This window comes from Macaca mulatta, chromosome 1 (assembly GCF_049350105.2).
Source record: "Macaca mulatta isolate MMU2019108-1 chromosome 1, T2T-MMU8v2.0, whole genome shotgun sequence".
NCBI lineage: Eukaryota > Metazoa > Chordata > Mammalia > Primates > Cercopithecidae > Macaca > Macaca mulatta.
Window position 1 is genome coordinate 128,726,594 of NC_133406.1, and position 24,116 is coordinate 128,750,709.

Genomic DNA, 24,116 nt, shown 5'->3' on the forward strand with positions numbered 1-24,116 from the left:
TTGCTGTTATTCAGCAACCCTCACACCCTGCGCAGGAGGTGGCCCCTTTATTGTAGTGAGTAGTGCTGAGTGATCCGCCAGGCCTTCTAAAATGAGTGACACTCAAGAAACAGAAACTGTGACTATTGCTCTGAATACTCTAGTTCTTGATATCTGGCCCTTAGAGGGCTTCACCTGCAGCAACTGAGGGGGCCTGGGTGGCTCTTGGGGACTGGTGACCTGGAAAACTATGTGTCTGGAAGCTGTGAACTGTCAGACCTGGGGCAGCCTTTCCCCGGGGTTCACAAAGTCCACCCAGCAGGCCTGCTTATGCTGACAAATCACTGCTTCCTGGCAAGGATGGAGAAAGGAGAGGAAAATGGTACCGCCTCTCACAATCTCTTTTGGATACTTCCTATTTCTAAAGCTGGAGGTAGCATTGGGGCAGTTGGGACAGGGATAGAGCACCTCCAGAGAAAGACTGAGACAATCAGCCCTGCAGAAAGACAGGGTCTATGGAACACATCCTTGTAGCTTCCCAACAAGTCTGTATCTCACAGTTCAGTAGCCCACAGGGTGGTGGATGTGGAATGACTTTCCTTTAATTCAACCTCCACCAAGCACCTTGTAAGTGGAAGTAGAGCACGGGTTGGGCACTGGAGTGGCTCTGATAGTGAAACATCAGCCCCCGACCCTACCCAGCTGTAGTACTCACATTTCTGGTAGCTGCCCGAGATGGTGGTGCCGGGGACCGAGTGCTGTGCCAACTGCCGTGCCTGAGTTACTTCATCCAGTCCACAGAGAAGTATCTTATTTATCAAAGGGGGAAATGAAGACACAGAGATTCAGCAGTTTGGCCAAGGTCATCCATTTAGAAACAGAGTTCAAAATAAGAGAGACGCAACATATTCAGAAACACATGGCTGGAGCCTGACAGTGATTTCTCCTCTGGAGCACGTTGGGTTGAGTGGAGTGGGGCGGGCCTGATGCCCAGTGAGGAGGCACTAGAGTACGTGCTATGCTGGGCACACAGGTGGCTGTGTCTCACTGCAGCTGAACATCTATTAGGCACAGCTTGAGAGGGCCTGAACGGCACTGCTGACGTGGGTAATGTAACTGATTAGCACCCACTGTTCTACCCATTAGCATGGGTTGACAGGCCAACTGGCAAAAGGCAAGTGCAGTGATGAAGAGGGAAGGGTCAGCTGTGTGCTTGATTGGAGGGCCCTAAGCTCTTTGGCCCAGGTTTCAGAAAATGGGGACATGAGTGACAAAGGAGCCAGTGAAGGGGGCTTGCTAGCAAAGAAAGCGGGCTGCTTTTCCAGTTTTGACCTTGAACTGGCCACTCTGGGCCTCCATCCCCTCTGGTGTTCCATCTCACTCCAAATGTGTTGCGCCCTAAAAACACCATCATGAACACAGTGATTTGGGGCAAAATCAGTGGTCAGTGATCAGGAGTAATGTGTCAGACTAAGCTGATAACTAGGGCCAGAGGTGGTTCCAGGTCTGGCAGATAGAAGTGTGAACAAGACAAGCAAGGGGACAAACCAAAGACAAGTAAATGAACAAACGAGCTCTGACTGTGGAAGGTGCGGCATAGGAAATACACAGAGAGGATGGAGAGAGCATGTGGGGTGGGGGTGTGTGTGTGTGTGTGTGTAAAGGGCACCATTTGAGATAGATCACAGAGATGAAGGAATGAAATGGACTGTTATAGGTAAATATGCTGAAATAGCAACTGTAATGTAAATGTTAGACATTCTCTCTGAGGGTTCCTTTAACTAGACCCAAATAGGTCACGTGGTGTTTTCTATTTGTACTGATTTGTGATTGAAGTTAGAAGATGCAAAAATCTACTTTTTGTTTAGGGAGAGGTCTTCTAAATATCCCTTCTGATTCCTCATTGGACATAGAGAGGTATAGCCAGCATTCTTACAGGTAAGGAGAAGACAGACCTGAGAATAATACATAATACATTCAACTGGAATTTATTGCAGGTTTCTTATGTGTCAGGTGTATTTTAGGATCTTCATGCTTTGGGGAGAAGGGGAGTGGGAGGAAGATACGAAAATGAATAAGGCATCATTTCTTCATTTAAGGAGTTTGCCAGCTAGTGGGAGAAGCAGTCATGTAAATAAATAACTACAGAATTGTGTAGTAAGTGCTCCAAGAGAGGAATGTGTAAGCTGATGTGGGAGTGCAGAGGAAGAAGCCATCGACTCAGCTTGACAGTAACTTTAGTCCTTTGTGGAAATAGGTGGGGCTCACATCAATAAAAATACATTCTTCCTGGGGGAATCATAGCATTATGTTTTACCCAGCGCCATTCCTAAGGAAGCATTTCCTAAATATTGCCGGATGTGGGTGCCTATGAGTGCTGTATTAAAAGACTCACTTCAAATGAGGGGACATTTTTAGTCTCATCAGTTTTTTTCTCTTTTGCCAAAATTGATAATCTAAAATGTTATTTGGGCCACTTGTGGGAGAAAAAAATCCTCACCCCCAAATCATGGGGGTACTGACAATTATCCCTGCATGACAGACTGGACCGAACAACCTGCAATATGCCTGGAAACAAATGCGTACTCCTTCTAACGTGAGATCTATGGAGTTATTTCTTATACCTTGCATACTGCCAGAAACGACGTGCAGCTCCTCATGAAAACAGGGCCTGACAGAATTACTAAAACACCGGTAGCCGAGGAATGATTTGGGGCACGCAGACATCCTAGAAAACCTAAGCCAAGTGTGATTACTGAGACTGAACATCGGCTCTGACACTCCCGGCTGCTCACACACAAATGAATGAGACAAAGCTTTGCCACTAACCAGATGAACAAGGCAGTCTAATTTATTAAGAAAAACGACCTCTTTTCTAGGACTAAAACTCCTCAGAGAAATTTATCCTATGAAACTTTATGTAAGAGACACAGCAACAGATAGTATCTTCAATCATGATGAAATGCCGAGACTTACTTCATAGGACAGTTTTTTTATATTAACCTTTCATAAAAAGCAGAGGAACTAAGGTCATCTGGGAAGGCATTTCAGCAGGGAACTAAAGTAAAACGGTTTTGCAATGTTGTTGTCTGATCAGGGAGTAGACGCAGGAGTTGCGGGTAGGGAGTGTAGAGGAAGGGCCTGCTGGCTGCTCTCCATGGGCCTGGAATAAAACTCTTGGCTGAGCTTTGACAAGAGCTGGAGAGTAGACAATTGACATAGAATGCACAGCCTTCAATAGCTGGCCCAGCCTAGGAAGCAAGTCTTACCCATTAGGATACTGAAGAATGTCTGCCCAAAATGGCAATTTGGATTTTGGCATAATTGATATTGGACTGTTTTTGTGTGGCTCATTGAAAGAGTCAGAGCTTTGCAGCCAAGATAGACTTGGGTTCAGGCCCTAGCTCTGCCATTTGCTGCTGTGCTGCCCAGAGTGAGTCAATTGTCTCCTATCCTTAGTTTTCTATCTGTGAAACGGATCTAATAATACTTGCCAGCAGGATTGATATAGAATTGTGAGTGATGTGTGCAAAACACCTGGTGAAGTGCCTGGCACATGTGAATTGGCATTTTATCAATGGCAGCTCTTACAGTAATAATTATGAAAGGACCTTGTGCAGTAGGAGGGGAAGACACATGCCATCAAAATCAGGAGGTTGCTTATCTCCCACTGTGGCGGTAGGGTTTCCATGCAATTCTCTGAGAAGTTTTGTCCCATTTGATAGGTAGCATGTTAAAAGAAGGAGACCAGGACATTGCCCTGCTGTAAACATTCGGGATCAGTAGTTGATATATCCAGAACTCATTGCTACACCTCCCGGTGTTTAGATAAAGGGCATGAGAATCAACATCAGGATCTAAAGTCTTCCTGGGTGAAATCAAGGGATGAGGCCCTACCACGGTGAATAACCCCTGACAGGGGTGGGGACACTGGGCCTGAGCACCCAGAAGCCGAGGGCTGTGACAAAGAGGAGGTTGGGTGGCCAAGAGACATGAGGACATTTGTAAAATTCTTGGACGCTCTCCAGCAAAAGCTGGGAAAATTGACCAGTGCGACCTGCACTCACAGGAGGGGAAGGATAGGTCAGAGGTTGACAGGTGCCAAGGGAAGGATCAATGACGTATGTGGCTAAAAATCCCACTGCAACCCCTTACTGGCAAATCCCTCCTGGTCTTCTCCATTCTCATCTTAGGCAAGGAGACCAGGAGCTGGGCTCCCATCCTGGTGCTGCTTTTGTTTTCTTGTTTGTTTGTTTGAGAGGGAGCCTTGCTCTCTTGCCCAGGCTGAAGCGCAGTGGTGTGATCTCAGCTCACTGCAACCTCTGCCTCCCGGGTTCAAGCGATTCTCCTGCCTCAGCCTCCTGAGTAGCTGGGATTACAGGCGCACACCACCTAATTTTTGTATTTTTAATAGAGACGGGGTTTCACCATGTTGGCCACGCTGGTCTAGAACGCCTGACCTCGTGATCCGCCCGTCTCGACCTCCCAAAGTGCTGAGATTACAGGCATGAGCCACCATGCCCGGCGGTGTATGATCCTGAGCAGATCACTCATTCCCCGCCTCAGTTTCCTCCTCTGTGAGATGAGATTGGTGATACCTGTCTTGTGGGGTTGTTGAGTTAATTCAGTAAAGTTTACTGCGTGAGGAGCTTTGCACATGACAAAGCAAAACACAAATACTGTGTTTATTGGAACAGTCACAGGTTTGAAAGGCAAAGCTGCTTCTCAACCTTCTGGAGTCAGCAGGACTGAATTTGGTACTGCCCAGGAATATTCTGTGGGATTGGATTGACTTTAGGCAGTTGGCTACCTATTGTTGTCCCCTTTGCCTTCCCTTAATTCTCACTTCTTTCATTTTCTGCACCATCTGAGGTTGCTGGTTAAGCAGTTTCAAAGGAGCATTTCAAGTTCTTCCCGTTCTCTTTCTCAGCAGCAGCCTGGGTCCCGAATGACAGCAGGAACGTGCTGCCCTCTGGTGGCCACCGTTGAGCATAGCGCCTCAGCTGGGACGCAGGAGTCATTCTTTCAGACGCTTGAAGCTGATGCTACCGTGCTAAGACTCCGGCAGTTGAAACGCTTCCTCACTTTCTGAGTGCCTTGAATTCAGTTAGCTGAATCCTTATCTTTCCCCCAGGGCCTGGAGACCTCCTGACACACTCGGTGTGGGTGGGGGGTCTGGTGGGTGAGGCTGAGCGCCCAGAGCATTTCCCCGTCGTTGGGCAGGATTTCCTGTTGCTCAGAGTGAAGGAACCTTGACCTCCCTTTCCAGGCCTCACCCTCCCTCCCACCAACACTGGCACGGAGTGAAATTCCAGGTACTCAGACTACAGCCTGTGAGTCTTGGGCTCCTTGGATTGGCCTCAGTGGCTGGGCCCTGGTTAGAAGGCCCCTGTGGAGAGCGGCTCCAGACCAGCCCCTGGGCGCGGGAAAGCCCGGCCAGACCCCTGGGGCTTGATGGAGTGGCAGACCCGGAAGAGTGGTGGGGGAGGGGCCTAGGGAGCCGCACCTTCAGGGCTGACCCTGAACACTTGTCTTTTCTAAGCCTGTGCTGTCGGCTAGCAAACATGAAGCTCTATAAAAATACAAGGCTTTGGGGAAGTGGTGATGGGGCCAAGAGGAAGTGAGCAACCTAATTTTGCGCAACTCTGCAGGCCGCCGTGGGGTAGGAGAGAGCCTTGGGCAGAAGCCCCACCTTTCGCCTGCCTGACATCCGGTCTCAGCTGCCCGGGGACCAGCTCTAGGGCTCCAGAGGCCTTTTCCCTGGGCTCCTGCTAGCACTGCATCTTGCTGTTTTCGTAGGCTGGCAGCTGGGGTTTTCTAGGCTTTTCTGAGAAGCTGCAAAGGATCAGATGAATCATCTCTCCTGCCAGCCTCTCAGATTGTTACGCGGAACCCCAAGGGCAAGGTTGCAGCCTTGTGGTTGAGCTGTGCCCAGTTGCATCAGACCCAAGTGGGCCCCAGGCCAGGGCTTGGGACAGGTGAGGCCTTTCCCCTCCAGTCACTCTTCCTGTGATTTAAGCCAATGGTTTCTCCTAGATCTTTGCTTCCCTGATGGAGTTCAGGTTCTTTTAGTAGAATTTTAAAATTTATTTTTAATTTAAAAAAATAGAGATGGGGTCTCACTATGTTGGCCAGGTTGGTCTTGAACTCCTGGCCTCAAGCAATCCTCTCATCTCAGCCTCCCACAGTGCTAAGGTTACAGGCTGAGCCACCACACCCAGCCTCTTCTAGCAGAATTGAAAACAGCCATGGCCTTTCTTTTAGGTGGGAAATTCTCCTGAACCACAGTTAACCACAGTTAACATATATATATATATATATATATATATATATATATATATATATATATATATTTTTTTTTTTTTAAGAAAAAATTGCACCTTGAGCCAATAAAAATGTTTTCCTTTCTGGCCCAGAGCTCACCTTGGGGCCCCAGCCTTACCAGCGGTCTGCTCATGCAGTCATCTGGTCCTGCCATCTCTTCCTAGCTCAGAGCAGTTGCCAGATCTACGTGATACTTGAGCTTTGTGCCCATAGTCTTGGTGGCTGCTTTCTTTTTTAGATCTGAGAATACTGATCTCTACTAATTTTGATAGCATGGCAACATCAAACCCAGGGACTCCTTGTACTTTTGAAAGGTTTGTGTAGTTTATTTGCTCATTTACTTACTGAGGGCTGCCATTCAGAACCTGGGCTCCGAAGCAGAAGCCTAGGTCTGAATGCTGGCTTTGCCACTGCCTAGCTTACAACTTTGGGCAAGTTATTTAACCCCGCTGAGCCTCAAGTTGCTCAGCATAATGGTAGTATCTATTTCATTCGAGAGCATTGAATGAGTCTGTGAATGTAAGCTGCTTAACACTGAGTAGTTGGTATGATGGAGAGCACTTAAGAGTCCTCGCTGATTTATTGTTTCCTTATATACCCAATGCCTAGTTTATGCCACCTGATTCACTGAAGTGCTTTCCTATTCATTCATGAAAAATGTACTGAGCACCTATGATCTGCCAGGCATCATAGTAGGGGCGAGAAATGCAGCAATGGAAAGTGGTGGTCCCTGCCCTCCAGGAACTCACAGGCTAAGTGGGGAAGTCATATACACCCAGCACAATGCCGTCCCGGAGGAGAAGTGAAGACTGGGAAGTTTTCTTCAAGGTCCTGTTGGGGAACAGTCTTGGAGGAAAAGTATTTGTTTTCTAGGCGGACTTGGGGCAGAAGGGCCCTGCAAACCGGGCAAAGAGTGTGTGCACAGCGGAGAGGAAGTGAAAGAGAATGACTCTGAGCCACGAATTGCTCAGCAAAGCGGACCCAGGTGTCAGGAGACTGCAGAGACCAGGAGACCCATCAGAAGGGTGTAAGCCACTCTAAAGAGTCTGGACTTGATCCTGAGGCAATGCACAGACTAAATGGTTTGGAAGCGGCAGGGGTCATCCTGGGTGTTGAGCTCTGGCATGGTTCCTCTGGTTGCCTGAGGCGCGGAGTAGGAGGCTGCAGCATCTCCTACTTGAGATGTGATGAGGTGCATGACCAAGAGTGGCTGTGTGCCATGGGCTGTGGGTGCAGCGGTAGGAATGGGCAAATGAGGTGGTTTTCTGCCCCAGCCTCTCTGTCCCCTTTCCCAGATTGCCTTTTGGTTTTCAATCTAGGGCCGGGTTCCAGGTCAAAATGTTAAGTGACTGTGAAAGTCCTTCCTCTCTGTTCTCAAATCACCCGCAACCCCAACCCCAGCAGTGATGGACCTTGTCTATTCAGAGAACATGAAGGAAGGGCTTCCCTTGTTCACAGAAAAGAAACCCCCCATGGTATGTGCAGAGAATCCTGAGGATAGAATTCCCAGGTGGGCAGAGGTGGCTAGGTTGGTGACCCTAAGTGTGTCTCCTGCCTTTCTTCTCTCTAGTGGGTTATTCTTTCATGTGTTATCTTGCGTACAGCATGCTGGGTTTGGACACAGACCCCTTTCCTTGGTTTCTCTGACCCAGCTGAGATGGACTGATTACAAAAGAACTCACCTATATACTGGAGTAGGGGAGGGAGGGTTTTTGCAGTGTTTAACCAAGGTTCAAAGAGTGCTATATAGTGAGAAAGGTTTTTGGGTTTTTTTTGTTTTTGTTTTTTTTGGTAGCATGCAGCCTCTTAGAAATTTCTCTCAGTAACTTCCTTCTCTGAAGCACAGATAAAGAAAGCAATTACAGTAGAAGCATTTGTGAGAGGACGCATTGGAGGCTGATGAAGCTTTTCAAGTTCCAGCAGTGCAGGGATGTGGGCAGAACTGATGTTGGAATATACTAGAATGATGGAAATTCAGTTGGAGAGGACTGCCCCTTTTTAATGTCTGGGGAGTTTGCTCCGGGAGAAATGACAAGTCTGGCAGGGACGAATATGGGATTTGGTAAGACTTGGATCAAACTGGGATACAGCGGTGGTGGTAGGGATTGGAATCAATGAATGATGCCAAAGCAGAGGAACTAACAAGAGGACCCTGATGGGCCCCAGGCAGAGGCCTCTCCCTTATGCCCCACTCCGAAGTGTTTGTTAGTAAACACCAGAACACTATTGTTGTTACTGCTGAATTTTGTTTTGGGCTGTACATATTTAGATGCTTAAGGTAAAAATAATAAAGCTCTCAAGCTACTGTGTGGGCTTCGGTCCAAGTGTTCCTTCTTGTTGCCTCTCTAACATGCCTGGTTAAAATAATCCTTTTGGGTGGTGCTGAGAAGCACCTGAACCAGATGGACTCCCCAAATAACAATGGTGTGCAAGTGTCTCGTTCCCAGAAGTTGGTGACTAGGTAAGCAGCTTCAGGGAGAGGGGGCTGATTCCCAGGCAGTTGCCTGTTTCTGCGGGGATGGGGCTGAGGCGTGGGGAGTGTGGGCAGGAGCACATGCCATTTGATTCTGTTGCATACGTTCTTTTCCCTTCCTTCTGTATGTCTGGTCATTCTGCTCTTCTGTCGTTCCTCACATAGGTTGGACATTGGCCGGCTGCCAGTGTCAGGGCCAGTGTGATTTTGCTGCGGTGTGAGCTGAGAAACAGAGGTGGAGGCTAAGCAGGTGTGATGCTTTGCAGAGGTGCTGAGATTTTGCCCTTCTGACCAGGGAATCTTTGCTTATCCCTTTGATCAAGGATCCTTGCTGCAAAGGCTGGGTATCGGCTGTGCTCAGTGAAGCAAGAACTTAGCAGGAATAGTTCTGGCTAAGGTTAGGAGGCTGCCACCAAAGTCTCTTTTGTTCCTCTTCTCCCCTTTGCCTGCTTGTCATGAGATCTTTTTGCTAAGCTGGCAGAAAGATTGCATAGTCAGTGCTTCCAGCTCCTCTCCCACCTGATTCTGCACTGTCATCTGGTCCCTGGATGAATGAATTCTGACACCCAATCTTGCTTTGAGCCTTCTCTGTGCCACTCGTGACTCCTCCTCTGCTCTTTCCATCTTTCTGCTGAGAGTTCCTGGCTCTGTACTTCCTCTTGGCCCATCTCACTTCCTGAAACAAGCCTGAAGAGGGTTGCTTATCTCGATGGAACTCAGAAAGCCAAAAAGCTGCAGGCAGAGGCCTTGAGGGCATCGGTTTGGGGAACTAAGAGCAGCAGCACTTTCAGATTCAGTCCATATAGAACTGTCCTCCAGGGTTCTGGGAACCTGAGGATGTGCGGCGCCTAAAGGGGCTGGAAGTGATCCACCTGTGATGAGCCCTTTCTAAGAGATCACCCCACCAGAAAAGAGTAGGAATGAGCGAGTTGGGAATTTTAGACTGTCACTGCACATGGACCTCTGGGAAGACGTCTGGCAAGAGCTAGGCCCACTGGCCCTACAGACGGATCTTGCTGGCTCACCTGTCCCTGTGGAGGTTCCCCTGGGAAGGCAAGATGCCCAACAACAGCACTGCTCCGTCATTGACCGATGTTACCTACATCACCATGGAGATTTTCATTGGACTCTGCGCCATAGTGGGCAACGTGCTGGTCATCTGGGTGGTCAAGCTGAACCCCAGCCTGCAGACCACCACCTTCTATTTCATTGTCTCTCTAGCCCTGGCTGACATTGCTGTTGGGGTGCTGGTCATGCCTTTGGCTGTTGTCGTCAGTCTGGGCATCACAATCCACTTCTACAGCTGCCTTTTTATGGCCTGCCTACTGCTGATCTTTACCCACGCCTCCATCATGTCCTTGCTGGCCATCGCTGTGGACCGATACTTGCGGGTCAAGCTTACCGTCAGGTAGCCTGCAGGGTGGGGTGGGCAGCAATTGAGACACCTGGGAAATGAGACTACAAAGCCCAGAGCCCAGACTTTTTGAGTAAAAAATGAATCCAAATTGGCCCTTGATGTTGAAAGAGGGCAGTAAGTGTCTTTTTGTGATATGGTCTGTGAGGGGGTTAGCAACAATGAGCTGGGATTCAGGAGCTAGAATCAGAGGAATGCTCCAGTCCTCTCCCCACTGATAGGGGTGGGTGCTCAATCCCTCCAGCTATAATTACTAATCCTTGGCTAGAAATGATGAAATCTTGATGCATCTTTAATTAGTAAAAAATTCTCTTCAGTTTTAGAAATGATAAAAGCCTACTAAGATAAGATGTATTATTTTAGGAGAAGCAGGCAGGTAAGAATAAGAGGAGATAAACCGATGGCTCTATTGTTTTGCAAATGTAGGTTATTATTTTATCTTTGCTTCCTATTCTGTGCCCACTTCAATGTTGAGAAAGGGATTCTTGGAATATATATATATATATTCCTATATATATTTATTATATTAAATATATGTATCCTGTGTGTGTGTGTGTATATATATATATTTTTTCCTCCTTCTCCTCCTGAGATGTGAGAGCTTTTTTCCTAAAAATATTTTTCATTACATGTGACTATATGAAGAGAACGGACTGCCAAATGGAGAAATCTATTTCCCCGGGCGACCTAAATTGCATTGGTCTCATGTTTCTCTTCACTTCTCTGGAGGAAAGAGCAGAGTGAGGGAGCTACAAACAAGCTTTAGATGTAGACAGTCTGGGTTCAAATCCCAGATGTGAGATCTGATCTTGAACAAGTTGTTTAACTTTGTCTCCTTTGGTTTCCACTCTGTATCACGGTGGTGACGATGCTCGGAACTCAGACTTACCTTTTTTTAGTTTTAGCCCCACCACTTCCAACTTGTAAAAGTTACTTGTTTGTGTTTCACTTTTAATCTATAACATGGGGATAATTGCAGTATCCTCATAAGATGGAATGCGTTAACATATGTAAAGCTCTTAGAAACATACCAGTCACACAGTCTGTGCTCAATAAATAGTGGCTGTCATTACTATTATTTTCACAATTGCCATCAATAAAATGGAGGTTATAATAAAATATCTCCTGTTTGTTGTGAGATGTAGTTGAGATAAAAATCTACCGATACTTAACTATATTTGTTTCCTTTTTGTGGTCTGTACAGGCTGTTGTCCGGAAGGACAGTTTAAGGAGAAATGAGGACTCTTACTGGATGAGTCTTTTCAGGTCTCTGAAACACTTCAACACAATTTTGTAACTTCATTGATTCATTTAACTCAAATACCAAGTATGGATGCCCATGCAGATAGAGAAGCAGGAGCAGGCACAGGTAGAGGGGAAGTGTTGGGGAGGCATAGTATAATTTATGAGAATCTGCACAACAGCCAAAACAGAATAGTGCCAAAAGCAGCAGGCAAGCTTGCTTTGAGAATATCATTTCTCACCAGGCAGACAATCCTCGGAGACTTAGATGAATCTTAGCTCCCAGGAATCGAATAATTCTTGGGCTTACGCCTTATTGGGAACAGAAGGAGTAAACTGAGTTTAAGGGGGACTTAAACTGCTGAATTCACCTGTGGATGTTTTTGAGTTGAAAAAAAAGAAAAAAAGAAAGAAAAAGATAGATAACTGTTGTATAGCTCTCAGGAAGTGGAGCCCTGAGTGGGGCACGTAAGCACTTGACTCTAGGCAACATCTTCCTTATCCATTCAAGAGTGTTCTTCTTTAGAAAAGTCCCCATAGATGTTTCCTTGATTTTTCTCCAATCGTTGTCTGCTCATCTTGTCTTCATATCCAGTGGAGTTTAGCTGAAATCACCATAGAATACCAATGCCGCCCTCCCTTAGCAGAAGATTGGAGAATTAAGAGATTATATGCCTTATCTCACCTCTCTCTCTCTCCTTTACCAGCTCCATCTCCCTTACCCTTTAGCAATTCCTGCTATGAACTCACTGGCTCTCTTCATTCACACAGATACAAGAGGGTCACAACTCACAGAAGAATATGGCTGGCCCTGGGCCTTTGCTGGCTGGTGTCATTCCTGGTAGGACTGACCCCCATGTTTGGCTGGAACATGAAACTGACCTCAGAGTACCACAGAAATGTCACCTTCCTTTCATGCCAATTCCTTTCTGTCATGAGAATGGACTACATGGTATACTTCAGCTTCTTCACCTGGATTTTCATCCCCCTGGTAGTCATGTGTGCCATCTATCTTGACATCTTTTACATCATCCGGAACAAACTCAGTCAGAACTTCTCTAACTCCAAAGAGACAGGTGCATTTTATGGACGGGAGTTCAAGACAGCTAAGTCCTTGTTTCTGGTTCTTTTCTTGTTTGCTCTGTCATGGCTGCCTTTATCCATCATCAACTGCATCATCCACTTTAATGGTGAGGTACCACAGCTTGTGCTGTACATGGGCATCCTGCTGTCCCATGCCAATTCCATGATGAACCCTATCGTCTACGCCTATAAAATAAAGAAGTTCAAGGAAACCTACCTTTTGATCCTCAAAGCCTGTGTGGTCTGCCATCCCTCTGATTCTTTGGACACAAGCATTGAGAAGAATTCGGAGTAGTTATCCATCAGAGATGACTCTCTGTCTCACTGACCTTCAGATTCACCATCAACAAACACTTGAGGGCCTGTATACCTGGGCTAAGGGATTTTTACATCCTTGATTACTTCCACCAAGGTGGGAGCATCGCTCGTGTTCCCCAATTTTATCTCCCCCACTCCACTACTCTCTTCCTCCACTTCATTTTTCTCTTGGCCTTCTTCTGTATTCAATGTTTTGGAGGCCTGACTTGAGGACAACATATTATTGATACTATTGTCTGTTTTCCTCCTTCCCAAATAGAAGAATAAGTCATGGAGCCTGAAGGGTGCCTAGTTGATTTACTGACCAAAGGCTCTAGTTGGGCTGAACATGTGTGTGGTGGTGACTCAGTTCCATGTCATTGTGGAATTGAGCAGAGAACCTGCTCTCGAAGGATGCCTAGGAGATGTTGGGAACAGAAGGAATGAACTGAGTTTAAGGGGGACTTAAACTGCTGAATTCACCTGTGGATGTTTTTGAGTAAATAAAAGATAATAGCTAACTGTCATGTAGCTCTTTGCTGGAGTAACTTGGAGCTTAAATACCCAGCTGGCTGTCTTTGGCACTCAACCTGCTTGCTACCTGGAGCCATGTGGTGGCATACACACCTTCTTACTCTTAGCCCCAGAACACCCTGATCCTTATTCCTGGGTTCATCAGAGCATTTGTCAACTTTATGAACCATTCCTCTACTGTGAGAGAAAGAATCCTATTCATTTTTCCTGGTGTTTCATTCTCATAGGAGTAGTGGGGGTAGGGCAAAAAGAGACAATGGATAGCCATGATTTGTTGAGCCCTTTTCTTTCTTTCTTCCTTCCTTCCTTCCTTCCTTTCTTTTCTTTCTTTCTTTCTTTCTTCTTTCTTTTCTTTTTTTGAGACAAGGTCTTGCTCTGTGACCCAGGCTGGAGCGTAGTGACTCGATTACAGATCATTGCAGCCTCAACATCTCTGGCTCAAGGGATCCTCCCACCTTAGCCTCCCAAGTGTCTGGGACCAGGTGCATACCATCAAGCCCAGCTAATTTTTTAATTATTATTTTTTTTTGTAAAGACAGGGTCTCTTTATGTTGCTCAGGCTGGTCTTGAACTCCTAGCCTTAAGTGATCCTCCTGCCTTGGCCTCCCAAAGTGTTGGGATTACAGGTGTGAACCACTGCACCTGGCCTGTTGAGCACTCTCTATGCAGTAAGTACTTTGCATGCATTACCTCCTTTGATCCTGACAATCTGTGAGGTAGGTACCACTATAGTGATCATCTCCATTTTGCAGAAGAAAAAACTGCGGCACAGAGAAGTTAAGTAACTTGTCCATAGTTTCATGATTAACAAATAATAGAGCCAGGATTTAAGCTTAACCTTGCCTTGCAGAACCCAAGCTTCTTGCCACCCATTCTCAGACATAAAGAGGAACTTGTAACATTAAAGCCCAAACTTTCAAGCTCATCTTACATACGATTAACAGATAGGTACAGACTACAGCTTTGTACACTTGAGGACTTCCAGAGTTTTGCCTTAGCTACTATTGCTGATCTCTAATTAATCAGGATATGAGACAGGATAGAGTGCCAGTCACATCTTCTGAGCATTGAATGTGGCTCTAGAGATTCAAGGTGTCATCTCTGATTTGATCTATCCAAATTTGCTGCTGTGAACTCTCACTTTCAAGACAATATTTTAGCTAGACAAGAGCAATAAGATGGAGATTTCAATTAAACAGCATCAAAGTGGGTAAGCGTATCTGAAAATGAAATTAATTCTTAGCTGAAGGGGTGGCCTGCCCCTCCACACCTGTGGGTGTTTCTCGTAAGGTGGAACGAGAGACTTGAGAAAAGAAATAAGACACAGAGACAAAGTATAGAGAAAGAAAAGCGGGGGCCCAGGGGACCGGCGCTCAGCTTACAGAGGACCCACGCCGGCCCCGGTCTCTGAGTTCCCTTAGTATTTATTGATAATTATCTTTACCATCTTAAAGACAGGGGAGTGGCAGGACAATAGGATCAAAGAAAAAAGAGGAAATCGGCAGTAAGACATATGAACAAACACCTCTGTGACATGAATAAGTTCAAAGGACAATGCTGTGCCTTGAGATGCATATGCAAACATCTCCATAAACCTTTTAGCAGCATACTTTCAGTCTATCACATGGGGAGAAATCTTAGACAATATCTAGCTTTCCTAGGCAGAGGTCCCTGCGACCTTTGGCCGTGTACGTGTCTCTGGGTAGTTGAAATTAAGAGAATGGTGATAACTTTTAACCAGCAAGCTACCTTCAGGCATTTGTTTAACAAAGACACATCCTGCACAGCCCAAAATCCATTAAACCTTGAGTCACCGCAACACATGTCTCTTGCAAAGGACAAGGTTGGGGGTAGGGTCACAGATTAACAGCATCACAAATACAGAACAAAATGGAGTCTCTTATGTCTACTTCTTTCTATATAGACACAGTAACAGGCTGATCTCTCTTCCTTTTCCCCACATTTCCCCCTTTTCTTTTCAACAAAACCACCATTGTCATCATGACACCGAGATTACATATTTCACAAAGTAATAGAATATCACAAAGCAAGTGGAGGCAGGATGAGATCACAGGATGGTGTTAAAATTAAAATTTTTGGGCATGCATAGTCATGGATAACATCTTATCAGAAAACAGGGTTTGAGAGCAGACAACCTGTCTGACCAAAATTTATTAGGTGGGAATTTCCTCATCCTAATAAGCCTGGGAGCGCTACAGGAGGCCGGGGCTTATTTCATCCCTTCGGCTTCAACCGTAAAAGGCGGCACGCCTCCAAGGGGGTCGTTTATAGGCCTACCCTCAGAGCGCATTCTCTTTCTCAGGGGTGTTCCTTGCTGAGAAAAAGAATTCAGCGATATTTCTCCTATTTGCATAATGAAAAGAGAAGAAATATGGCTCTGTTCCATCCGGCTCACCAGCGGCCAGTTCAAGGTTGCCTCCCTTGTTCCCTGAACATTGCTGTTATCCTGTTCTTTCTTCAAGAAGCCCAGATTTCATATTGTTCAAACACACATGCTCCACAAACAATTTGTGCAGTTAAGGCAATCATCACAGGGTCCTGAGGTGACATATATCCTCCTCAGTTTACAAAGAAGATGATAGAATTAAGAGATTAAAGTAAAGACAGACATAAGAAATTACAAAAGTATTAATTTTGGAGAACTAATAAATGTCCATGAAATCTTCACATTTTATGTTTTTCTGCCGTGGCTTCAGCCAGTCCCTGCGTTCAAGGTCCCTGACTTCCCGCAATGTTCTCCCTCCCTTTTCCTCTATATAAATGTGCCATGGCGATGAAGGCTTGTTCGTTAGTCAATGGTGCTCGATTGCGGTGTTTCCGTCTCCGTGGAGGCGCTTTTCTTTGCATCTCCGATGGGTTCATTGTAGAACTTCAAATGTTTAGTGGGTATCCAAACAGGAAGCTGATTTTCTTCTGGTGAAACACAAGCAAAACCTCTTCCCCAGGTTATCACCTTCCCTATTTCCCATGTCTTATTTTTGTTGTCTTTCCACCAAATCAGTTTTCTTTCATGTGGACTGTTCTTTTTACCAGTAAGATGTTGTTCTGCAGAAGTAGTAGTCTGATTTCTATAAATGTTTAAAAAATTTAAAGTATAGAGTGCTAGATTAAGCTGCATCTGAGGAGTGGTACACTCCTTACTGTCTCCCCTTTTTTTTTGTTTAACTAACTGAGTTTTGAGTGTTCTATTAGTTCTTTCAACTATGGCCTGTCCTTGGGAATTATAAGGAATTCCTGTTGTATGTGTAATATTCCACTGATTTAAGAATTTTTGGAAAGCTTTACTACAATAACCTGGTCCATTGTCAGTTTTAATTTTTTCTGGAACTCCCATTACAGCAAAACAAGATAATAAATGTTTTTTAACATGGGAAGTACTTTCTCCTGAAACCTGGTGGCTGGTTCTTTATTATTTATTTATTTATTTATTTATTTTTATTTTTATTTTTATTTTTTGAGACGGAGTCTCGCTCTGTCGCCCAGGCTGGAGTGCAGTGGCCGGATCTCAGCTCACTGCAAGCTCCGCCTCCCGGGTTCGGGCCATTCTCCTGTCTCAGCCTCCTGAGTAGCTGGGACTACAGGCGCCCGCCACCTCGCCCGGCTAGTTTTTTGTATTTTTTTTTAGTAGAGACGGGGTTTCACCGTGTTAGCCAGGATGGTCTCGATCTCCTGACCTAGTGATCCGCCCGTCTCGGCCTCCCAAAGTGCTGGGATTACAGGCTTGAGCCACCGCGCCCGGCCGGTTCTTTATTATTTATGGCTGGTATAGTAAAGGCAAATTTTTCACAATCTTGCTCTGCCAGAGGAATGGTAAAAAAGCAATCCTTAAGATCAATTATAGGCCGGGCGCGGTGGCTCAAGCCTGTAATCCCAGCACTTTGGGAGGCCGAGACGGGCGGATCACGAGGTCAGGAGTTCGAGACCATGCTGGCTAACACGGTGAAACCCCGTCTCTACTAAAAAATACAAAAAACTAGCCGGGCGAGGTGGCGGGCGCCTGTAGTCCCGGCTACTCGGGAGGCTGAGGCAGGAGAATGGCGTAAAAACCCGGGAGGCAGAGCTTGCAGTGAGCTGAGATCCGGCCACTGCACTCCAGCCTGGGCGACACAGCGAGACTCCGTCTCAAAAAAAAAAAAAAAAAAAAAAAAAAAAAGATCAATTATAATTAAAGGCCAGTCTTTTGGGATCATGGCCGGAGAGGGCAACCCGGGTTGAAGAGGCCCCATGGGTTGAATTACAGCATTTACGGCTCTTAAGTCCATTAACATACGCCATTTGCCTGATTTTTTCTGAATTACAAATACAGGAGAATTCCAGGGTGAGAATGAAGGCTCAATGTGTCCTTTTTTTAATTGTTCCTTTGCTAATGAATGTAAAGCCTCCAGTTTTTGCTTCGGTAGCGGCCACTGATTTACCCATACCGGTTTTTCTGTTTTCCAAGTTAATGGAATGGGTTTAGGAGGCGCTACAGTGGCCGCCCCTAAAAAGGATACCCTATTCCTTTTCTTTCTTGATTTTTCTTAGTCTCAATTGGGACTTTAATGCCATTTTCATTTTTTCCTAACCCCTTTCCTGGTATATATCCCATCTTAGTCATGATTTTTTGACTCGTGGGGCTGTATAATGGAGCGGGCATAATGATTTCCGCACCCCATTGCTGTAATAAATCTCGACCCCATAGATTAACAGGAATTGAAGTAATCATTGGCTGAACATTACTTTCTTGATTATCTGGTCCTAAACAATGTAAAATCATTGTACTTTCGTACACTTCTGAAGCTGTGCCTACGCCGACAAGTCTTGTAACAGCCTTTTGTTTAGGCCAATTTTTTGGCCATTGATTTAAAGCAATGACAGAGACATCTGCTCCAGTGTCTACCAACCCTTCAAACTGTTTTCCTTGAATAATGGCCTTACACACAGGTCTGCTCTCAGAGACCAGATTTGCCCAATATGCAGCCTTTCCTGTCGGATCAGTGCTTCCGAACCCTCCTGTTCTTTTTATCTCACTGTTTCCAACTTTAATATAAGGTAGGAGTAATAATTGAGCAATCCTGTCTCCTGGACTGGCACTCCAAGGAATTGAGGAACTAATAACCAATTGAATTTCGCCTTTACAGTCTGAATCAACCACACCAGTATGAATTTGAACTCCTTTTAGATTTAAACTTGATCTTCCTAAGATTAGTCCTACAGTCCCCTCAGGCAATGGGCCATATACCCCTGTGGGGATTTTTCGAGGAGGCTCCCCTGGAAGCAGAGAGACTGCTTGTATGGTGCATAAATCTACTGCTGCACTGCCGCTTGTGGCGGGGGATAATTGCTGTATTGTGATAACTGGCTTATTCCCTGAGACACTTGTGACAGTGGGGGTTGTTGTTCCTGAAAACCCTGAGGAACAAAGGGCTGAATTTGGAATGCCCCAGTTTGTTGCGGGGCCTGAGGCTGGCCCCTCCTCTCGTTTCCCGACAGTGGTTGCCCATTTTTATCAAATTTAGAACGACATTGATCACCCCAATGTTTTCCCTTTTTACATCTTGGACATAGGCCAGGTGGCTCTTTATCTGTTCTTGTAGTAGCTTGAGTAGTTACATTTTGTTTATTTGAGACTAGGCAATTCTTTTTTAGATGACCAATTTGACCACAATTATAACATCTTCTCCCAAATGTTCTAACCTGTCCTCCTAAAGCAACTCCTGTGATTGCTTGAGCCATAAGCATAGCTTTATGCATAGCTCCTCCAATTCCATCGCAGGCCTTAACGTACTCTGAGATTACATCTGATCCTGCGGGAACCCTTCCTTTTAATGGCTTAATGGCTGATTGACATTCAGGATTGGCGTTTTCATATGCCATCAACTCCACTATGACCTTACGGGCATTCTCATCGGTAATTGACTTTTGAGCAGCATCTTGAAGTCTTGCTACAAAATCAGGGTAGGGCTCTTTAGAGCCTTGTCTTATTGTATTAAAGGAGGGGCAGGCAGTTCCTGGGTCTTGGATTTTCTCCCAGGCCCTAAGGCAGATAGCCCTAATTTGCTCAATGGCCTCATTTGGCATTATTACTTGTTGGTCAACAGTGCTCCAATTTTGACCTATTCCTAATAGTTGATCTGCATCTATGTCAATTGGAGGATTGGCAGTCCTATGTTTTCGGACCTGTACTTGTGCCCCATCAATCCACCAAGTCTTAAATTGTAAAAATTGAGAGGGTGAGAGTGAGGATTTTGCCAGAATCTCCCAGTCATAAGGAATGAGTCTATGTCCATGAGCAATGGAATCTAATAATGTTCTCATGTAAGGAGAGTTGGATCCATACTGTTTTACTCCCTCTTTCATTTCTTTTAGCATTTTTATAGAAAAAGACTTATATCTGGCTTCAGCTACGGGAAGCTCTCCCTCTTGGGCCCCTTCTCCAGGTGGTCTTGCTTCTAATATTACTGGGAATTGCCACGCCTCAATATCTCCTTGTTTTCTTGCCTCATCAATAATTTTATGTAACGCACTACCCTGTGTACTAGGCGGTGCTGTAGGATTAAGTCTCATGGTGGGCGGCTGAGGATATGGCGACCTGCCCTGTGGCGCTGGAAATGTTCCTGGCTGTCCACATGGATTTTCTGGGGGCAGCCGATACCGCAGTTCAGCTGGCAGCCAGTATTGATAGGCTACTGGCGGCTGGGTCTTATCTTCTACCGGCTGATATTGTGGACACTGCATTTGGAATGGCATTGCCATGATAGAGACTCTATCTTTTTCTGTTTGATCTTCTTTTGGAGTTTGTACTTGTTTAACCTGCATTTGAGGTTGTAAATTTACAGGCATCTGAACTGCTGGAAGAGCAGTTGGCCATCGTGGTCTAGACTCTGATGGCTCTGCTAATTCTGGATTTTTTTCTTCTAATTTTAACGTTTCAGGATACACTACCTCCTGTAATTGATTATTGTCAACATTTTGCGTTGACCGAGCCATAGCCGGCTCTGATACACATTCACAGTGTGAACTTTCCTTTCCTTTCCGGGATTCTATCCCTGCCTCTTTTTCACAATCTACTGCACAGCTTTTAGGGACATCAGAAATTGGAACGCTATCTTCTTCTGTTTGAAATGGTTCTAAAGCTACTTTAATAATGACCCAATCATTCCATACTGTGAGCGGAATGATTTTACCTTCCCTACTTGCTTGTTTTAATTCTTTGCCAATTTTTTCCCAGTCTTTTAGATCTAAAGTTCCCTGTTCCGGAAACCATGGACAAAACTGCTCTATTGTTTGAAATAGCGTAATTAGATTTTTGGTAGAGACTTTAACTCCCCCTCTTTTTAAGAGAATTTTAATAAAGCTGCGATAAGAGGCATATTTACTCTTAGTTTGCCCCATTGTTACCCTAGGTTCTTCCGAGCGCACAAGCTTACCGCAAGGCTGACTGTAGACGTACTCGGGAGTCTCTCGTCGACTTGTCCTCAGTGACCACGCTCCAGCGTACCTTCACCTTAGAGAAAAGCTTCCACATTGGGCACCAGATGAAGGGGTGGCCTGCCCCTCCACACCTGTGGGTGTTTCTCGTAAGGTGGAACGAGAGACTTGAGAAAAGAAATAAGACACAGAGACAAAGTATAGAGAAAGAAAAGCGGGGGCCCAGGGGAAAGGCGCTCAGCTTACAGAGGACCCACGCCAGCCCCGGTCTCTGAGTTCCCTTAGTATTTATTGATAATTATCTTTACCATCTTAAAGACAGGGGAGTGGCAGGACAATAGGATCAAAGAAAAAAGAGGAAATCGGCAGTAAGACATATGAACAAACACCTCTGTGACATGAATAAGTTCAAAGGACAATGCTGTGCCTTGAGATGCATATGCAAACATCTCCATAAACCTTTTAGCTGCATACTTTCAGTCTATCACATGGGGAGAAATCTTAGACAATATCTAGCTTTCCTAGGCAGAGGTCCCTGCGACCTTTGGCCGTGTACGTGTCTCTGGGTAGTTGAAATTAAGCGAATGGTGATAACTTTTAACCAGCAAGCTACCTTCAGGCATTTGTTTAACAAAGACACATCCTGCACAGCCCAAAATCCATTAAACCTTGAGTCACCACAACACATGTCTCTTGCAAAGGACAAGGTTGGGGGTAGGGTCACAGATTAACAGCATCACAAATACAGAACAAAATGGAGTCTCTTATGTCTACTTCTTTCTATATAGACACAGTAACAGGCTGATCTCTCTTCCTTTTCCCCACACTTAGCCAGTCCTGAAGGTTTGTCCTGAACCTAATTTTAGGCCAGAGCCTGATAACCAAATTTATCTTAACGTTTCATTTCAGCAAAGGAGCCTTGCTTCTCCTCCTGCCAGCCCAGGAATCAATAATTCTAGGTGTTTCCCTTCTAATTTGTAGTATTTAAAAGGCACTTCCAGGATGAGGCCCTAGGTTTATTCTAGGGCTTCAGGAGTCTCAGGCACACTGTTCACCTTGGAACAACTTTTGCCCCATTGGAGAAATGAGAGGAAGGGTCCTGCAGCCCTCAGTCTCCTGGTAATCCCCACACCATGCTTCTTAATTTACAAACAGCTTCTAATGTAGATACACTACGTTGTACACTACGTTGCCATAGAAACACTTAACACTGCCCTGTTTTTTAAAACTTGATTTAAATGGACCACTTCCCTCAAGACAAAACAGCATTCTGTCCTGAGTCATTTGGTATCCTTAGCTCCTGAGTTTCAGAACTGCTTTTACTTTTTTCTTTTCTTCCCTCTTCCTCTTCCTCCTCTCTGTTGCTCTCTCTCTCTCTTTTTTTCTTTTTCTGATTGCCGCTGCTTAGCAAGTCCACTGATAGCTTGCTGGGAGTTGTTTTTTTATTTTTGTCTAAAGGGAATCTTCTGACTTAAGGTGTTCCGTAAGCCCAGGAGTCCTTACAGTGAAAATAAATGTATTTCAAAGTAAACTCAAAAAAGATGAATGAAGAATCACGGTGAGGAGCTTGGTTAGAAGTGACAAGATCCACTCTGGTTTCAGGTTTAGAGATTAGTGTCACAGGAATCTCCCAGGAGCCCCTCTTCTGGCTTGCCCTCTTTCAGCTAAATGGTAAAGGATAACTGCAGACTTTTATTCTAAAGGAATAAGATTAAAAAGGCCACCCAGACAAAACTGAGGTTTGCTTCCTCCCTTTCCTCCATATGAATAAGCTGGAACTAGGGTGGATGTTGAGTAAGTGGGTTTATTTGCCTTATTTTTAAAATCAAGTCAACTGGGGAAAAAAGTAGAGACCCACCTAATGAGAAGAAGCAAAGGCTATTTATTCTGAGCTTGCTATAGCAAGGGGGTCAGCTGTAGTCACCTGCATTTTGGCAGAGACTCAAAGGTAGGCAGAAGAGTGGGAAACATTTATAGTAGCATACAAACACAAACTTAGGCACATTCAAATTTTAATGAGTTTATTTGAGCATTCAATGATTCATGAATTGGGCAGCACCAGACTGCAAGTGGTTCAGTGCTCCACCAAAGGGGGCAAGAGAGGAAACTTTTATGAGATATTTGTGAAAGTAAGACAAAGAAAATATATTTTATTGGTTAAAGTGGAAAGTCCCTAGTTCAAGGTTAGGTTGGTGTTTTCTGATTCGTTAAGCTTAAGTTTTGTTTTACTGTTTGCACTGAGTTGGGTTTCTGTTTGTTATGTAGGAATCCAAGGCGCCAGAGCCATCTTCGACTAATGGCTGTTCAATTAATTTTTTTCATCAGTGAAAAAAGGGAGAGGCTTTAGGTGTACCTTGATTGGAGGCTGTTGGCATGGGGAAGCTGTAGGCAGGGTAACTAGAAATGGGGCAGCCTATTTGATTAACTGGGGGCACATATTTGGCTTTCTTGGTTGATCCTAAGTTGAAACTGGGGACAAAAATTAGGGGAGTTTTTCAGTTACTAATCAAGTCCTGGGTATTTTTTAATATCTCTTTTTAAAAATTTTTAATTTTTTTTATGTTTTAAACTTTTATTTTAGGTTCAGGGATACCTGTGCAGGTTTGTTATATAGGTAACTTCATAGGTTTGTTGTAGAGATTATTTCATCACCCTGGTTCTAAGCCTAGTACCCAACAATTATTTTTTCTGCTCTTCTACCTTCTCCCACCCTCCACCCTCAAGTAAGCCCCTGTGTCTATTGTTTCCCTCTTTGTCTCCATGTTTTATCATTATCTAGCTCCCACTTATAAGGGAGGACATGCAATATTTGTTTTTTTGTTACTGCATTAGTTTACTAAGGATAATGGCCTCCAGCTCCATCTATGTTCCTGCAAAGGACATGATCTTGTTCTTTTTCATGGTCGCATAGTAGTCCATGGTGTATATGTACCACTTTTTTTAAAATCCGGTCTGCCATTGATGGGTACTTATGTTGATTCCATGTCTTTGCTATTGTGAACATACACATGTATGTGTCATTATGATAGAACAATTTATATTTCTTTGGGTATATACCCAGTATTGGGATTGTTGGGTTGAATGATAGTTCTGTTTTTAGCTCTTTGCGGAATTGCCATACAGCTTTTCACAAATTAGTTATACATGAATTGAACTAATTTTATTTAGTAATTGGTTCAATTAGTATACTAGTTGAACTAATTTACCCTCCCACCAACAGCATATCTAAGTGTTCTCTTTTCTCTGCAACCTCACCAGCATCTGTTATTTTTTGACGTTTTCATAATAGCCATTCTGACTGGTGTGAGATGGTATCTCATTTTGGTTTTGATTTGCATT

General features: G+C 44.8%; 2 protein-coding genes across 3 annotated transcripts in view; both read left to right on the top strand.

Annotated features, from left to right (window-relative positions):
• The window catches only part of TMIGD3 (transmembrane and immunoglobulin domain containing 3), an 87,814-nt gene that overhangs the window by 51,183 nt on the left and 12,515 nt on the right, over positions 1–24,116 (top strand). The window contains 1 exon segment of one of the 2 annotated variants that reach the window (NM_001302780.1): positions 9,471–10,184. Coding sequence (NP_001289709.1) covers positions 9,835–10,184 — 350 coding nt within the window. The 5' untranslated portion in view covers positions 9,471–9,834. 2 annotated transcript variants of the gene reach the window in all.
• Positions 9,471–13,333, top strand: ADORA3 (adenosine A3 receptor). Its single transcript, NM_001302782.1, is given in 2 exon segments — positions 9,471–10,184; positions 12,204–13,333. Coding segments are annotated over 2 exon segments (957 nt in total). The 5' UTR covers positions 9,471–9,834; the 3' UTR covers positions 12,811–13,333.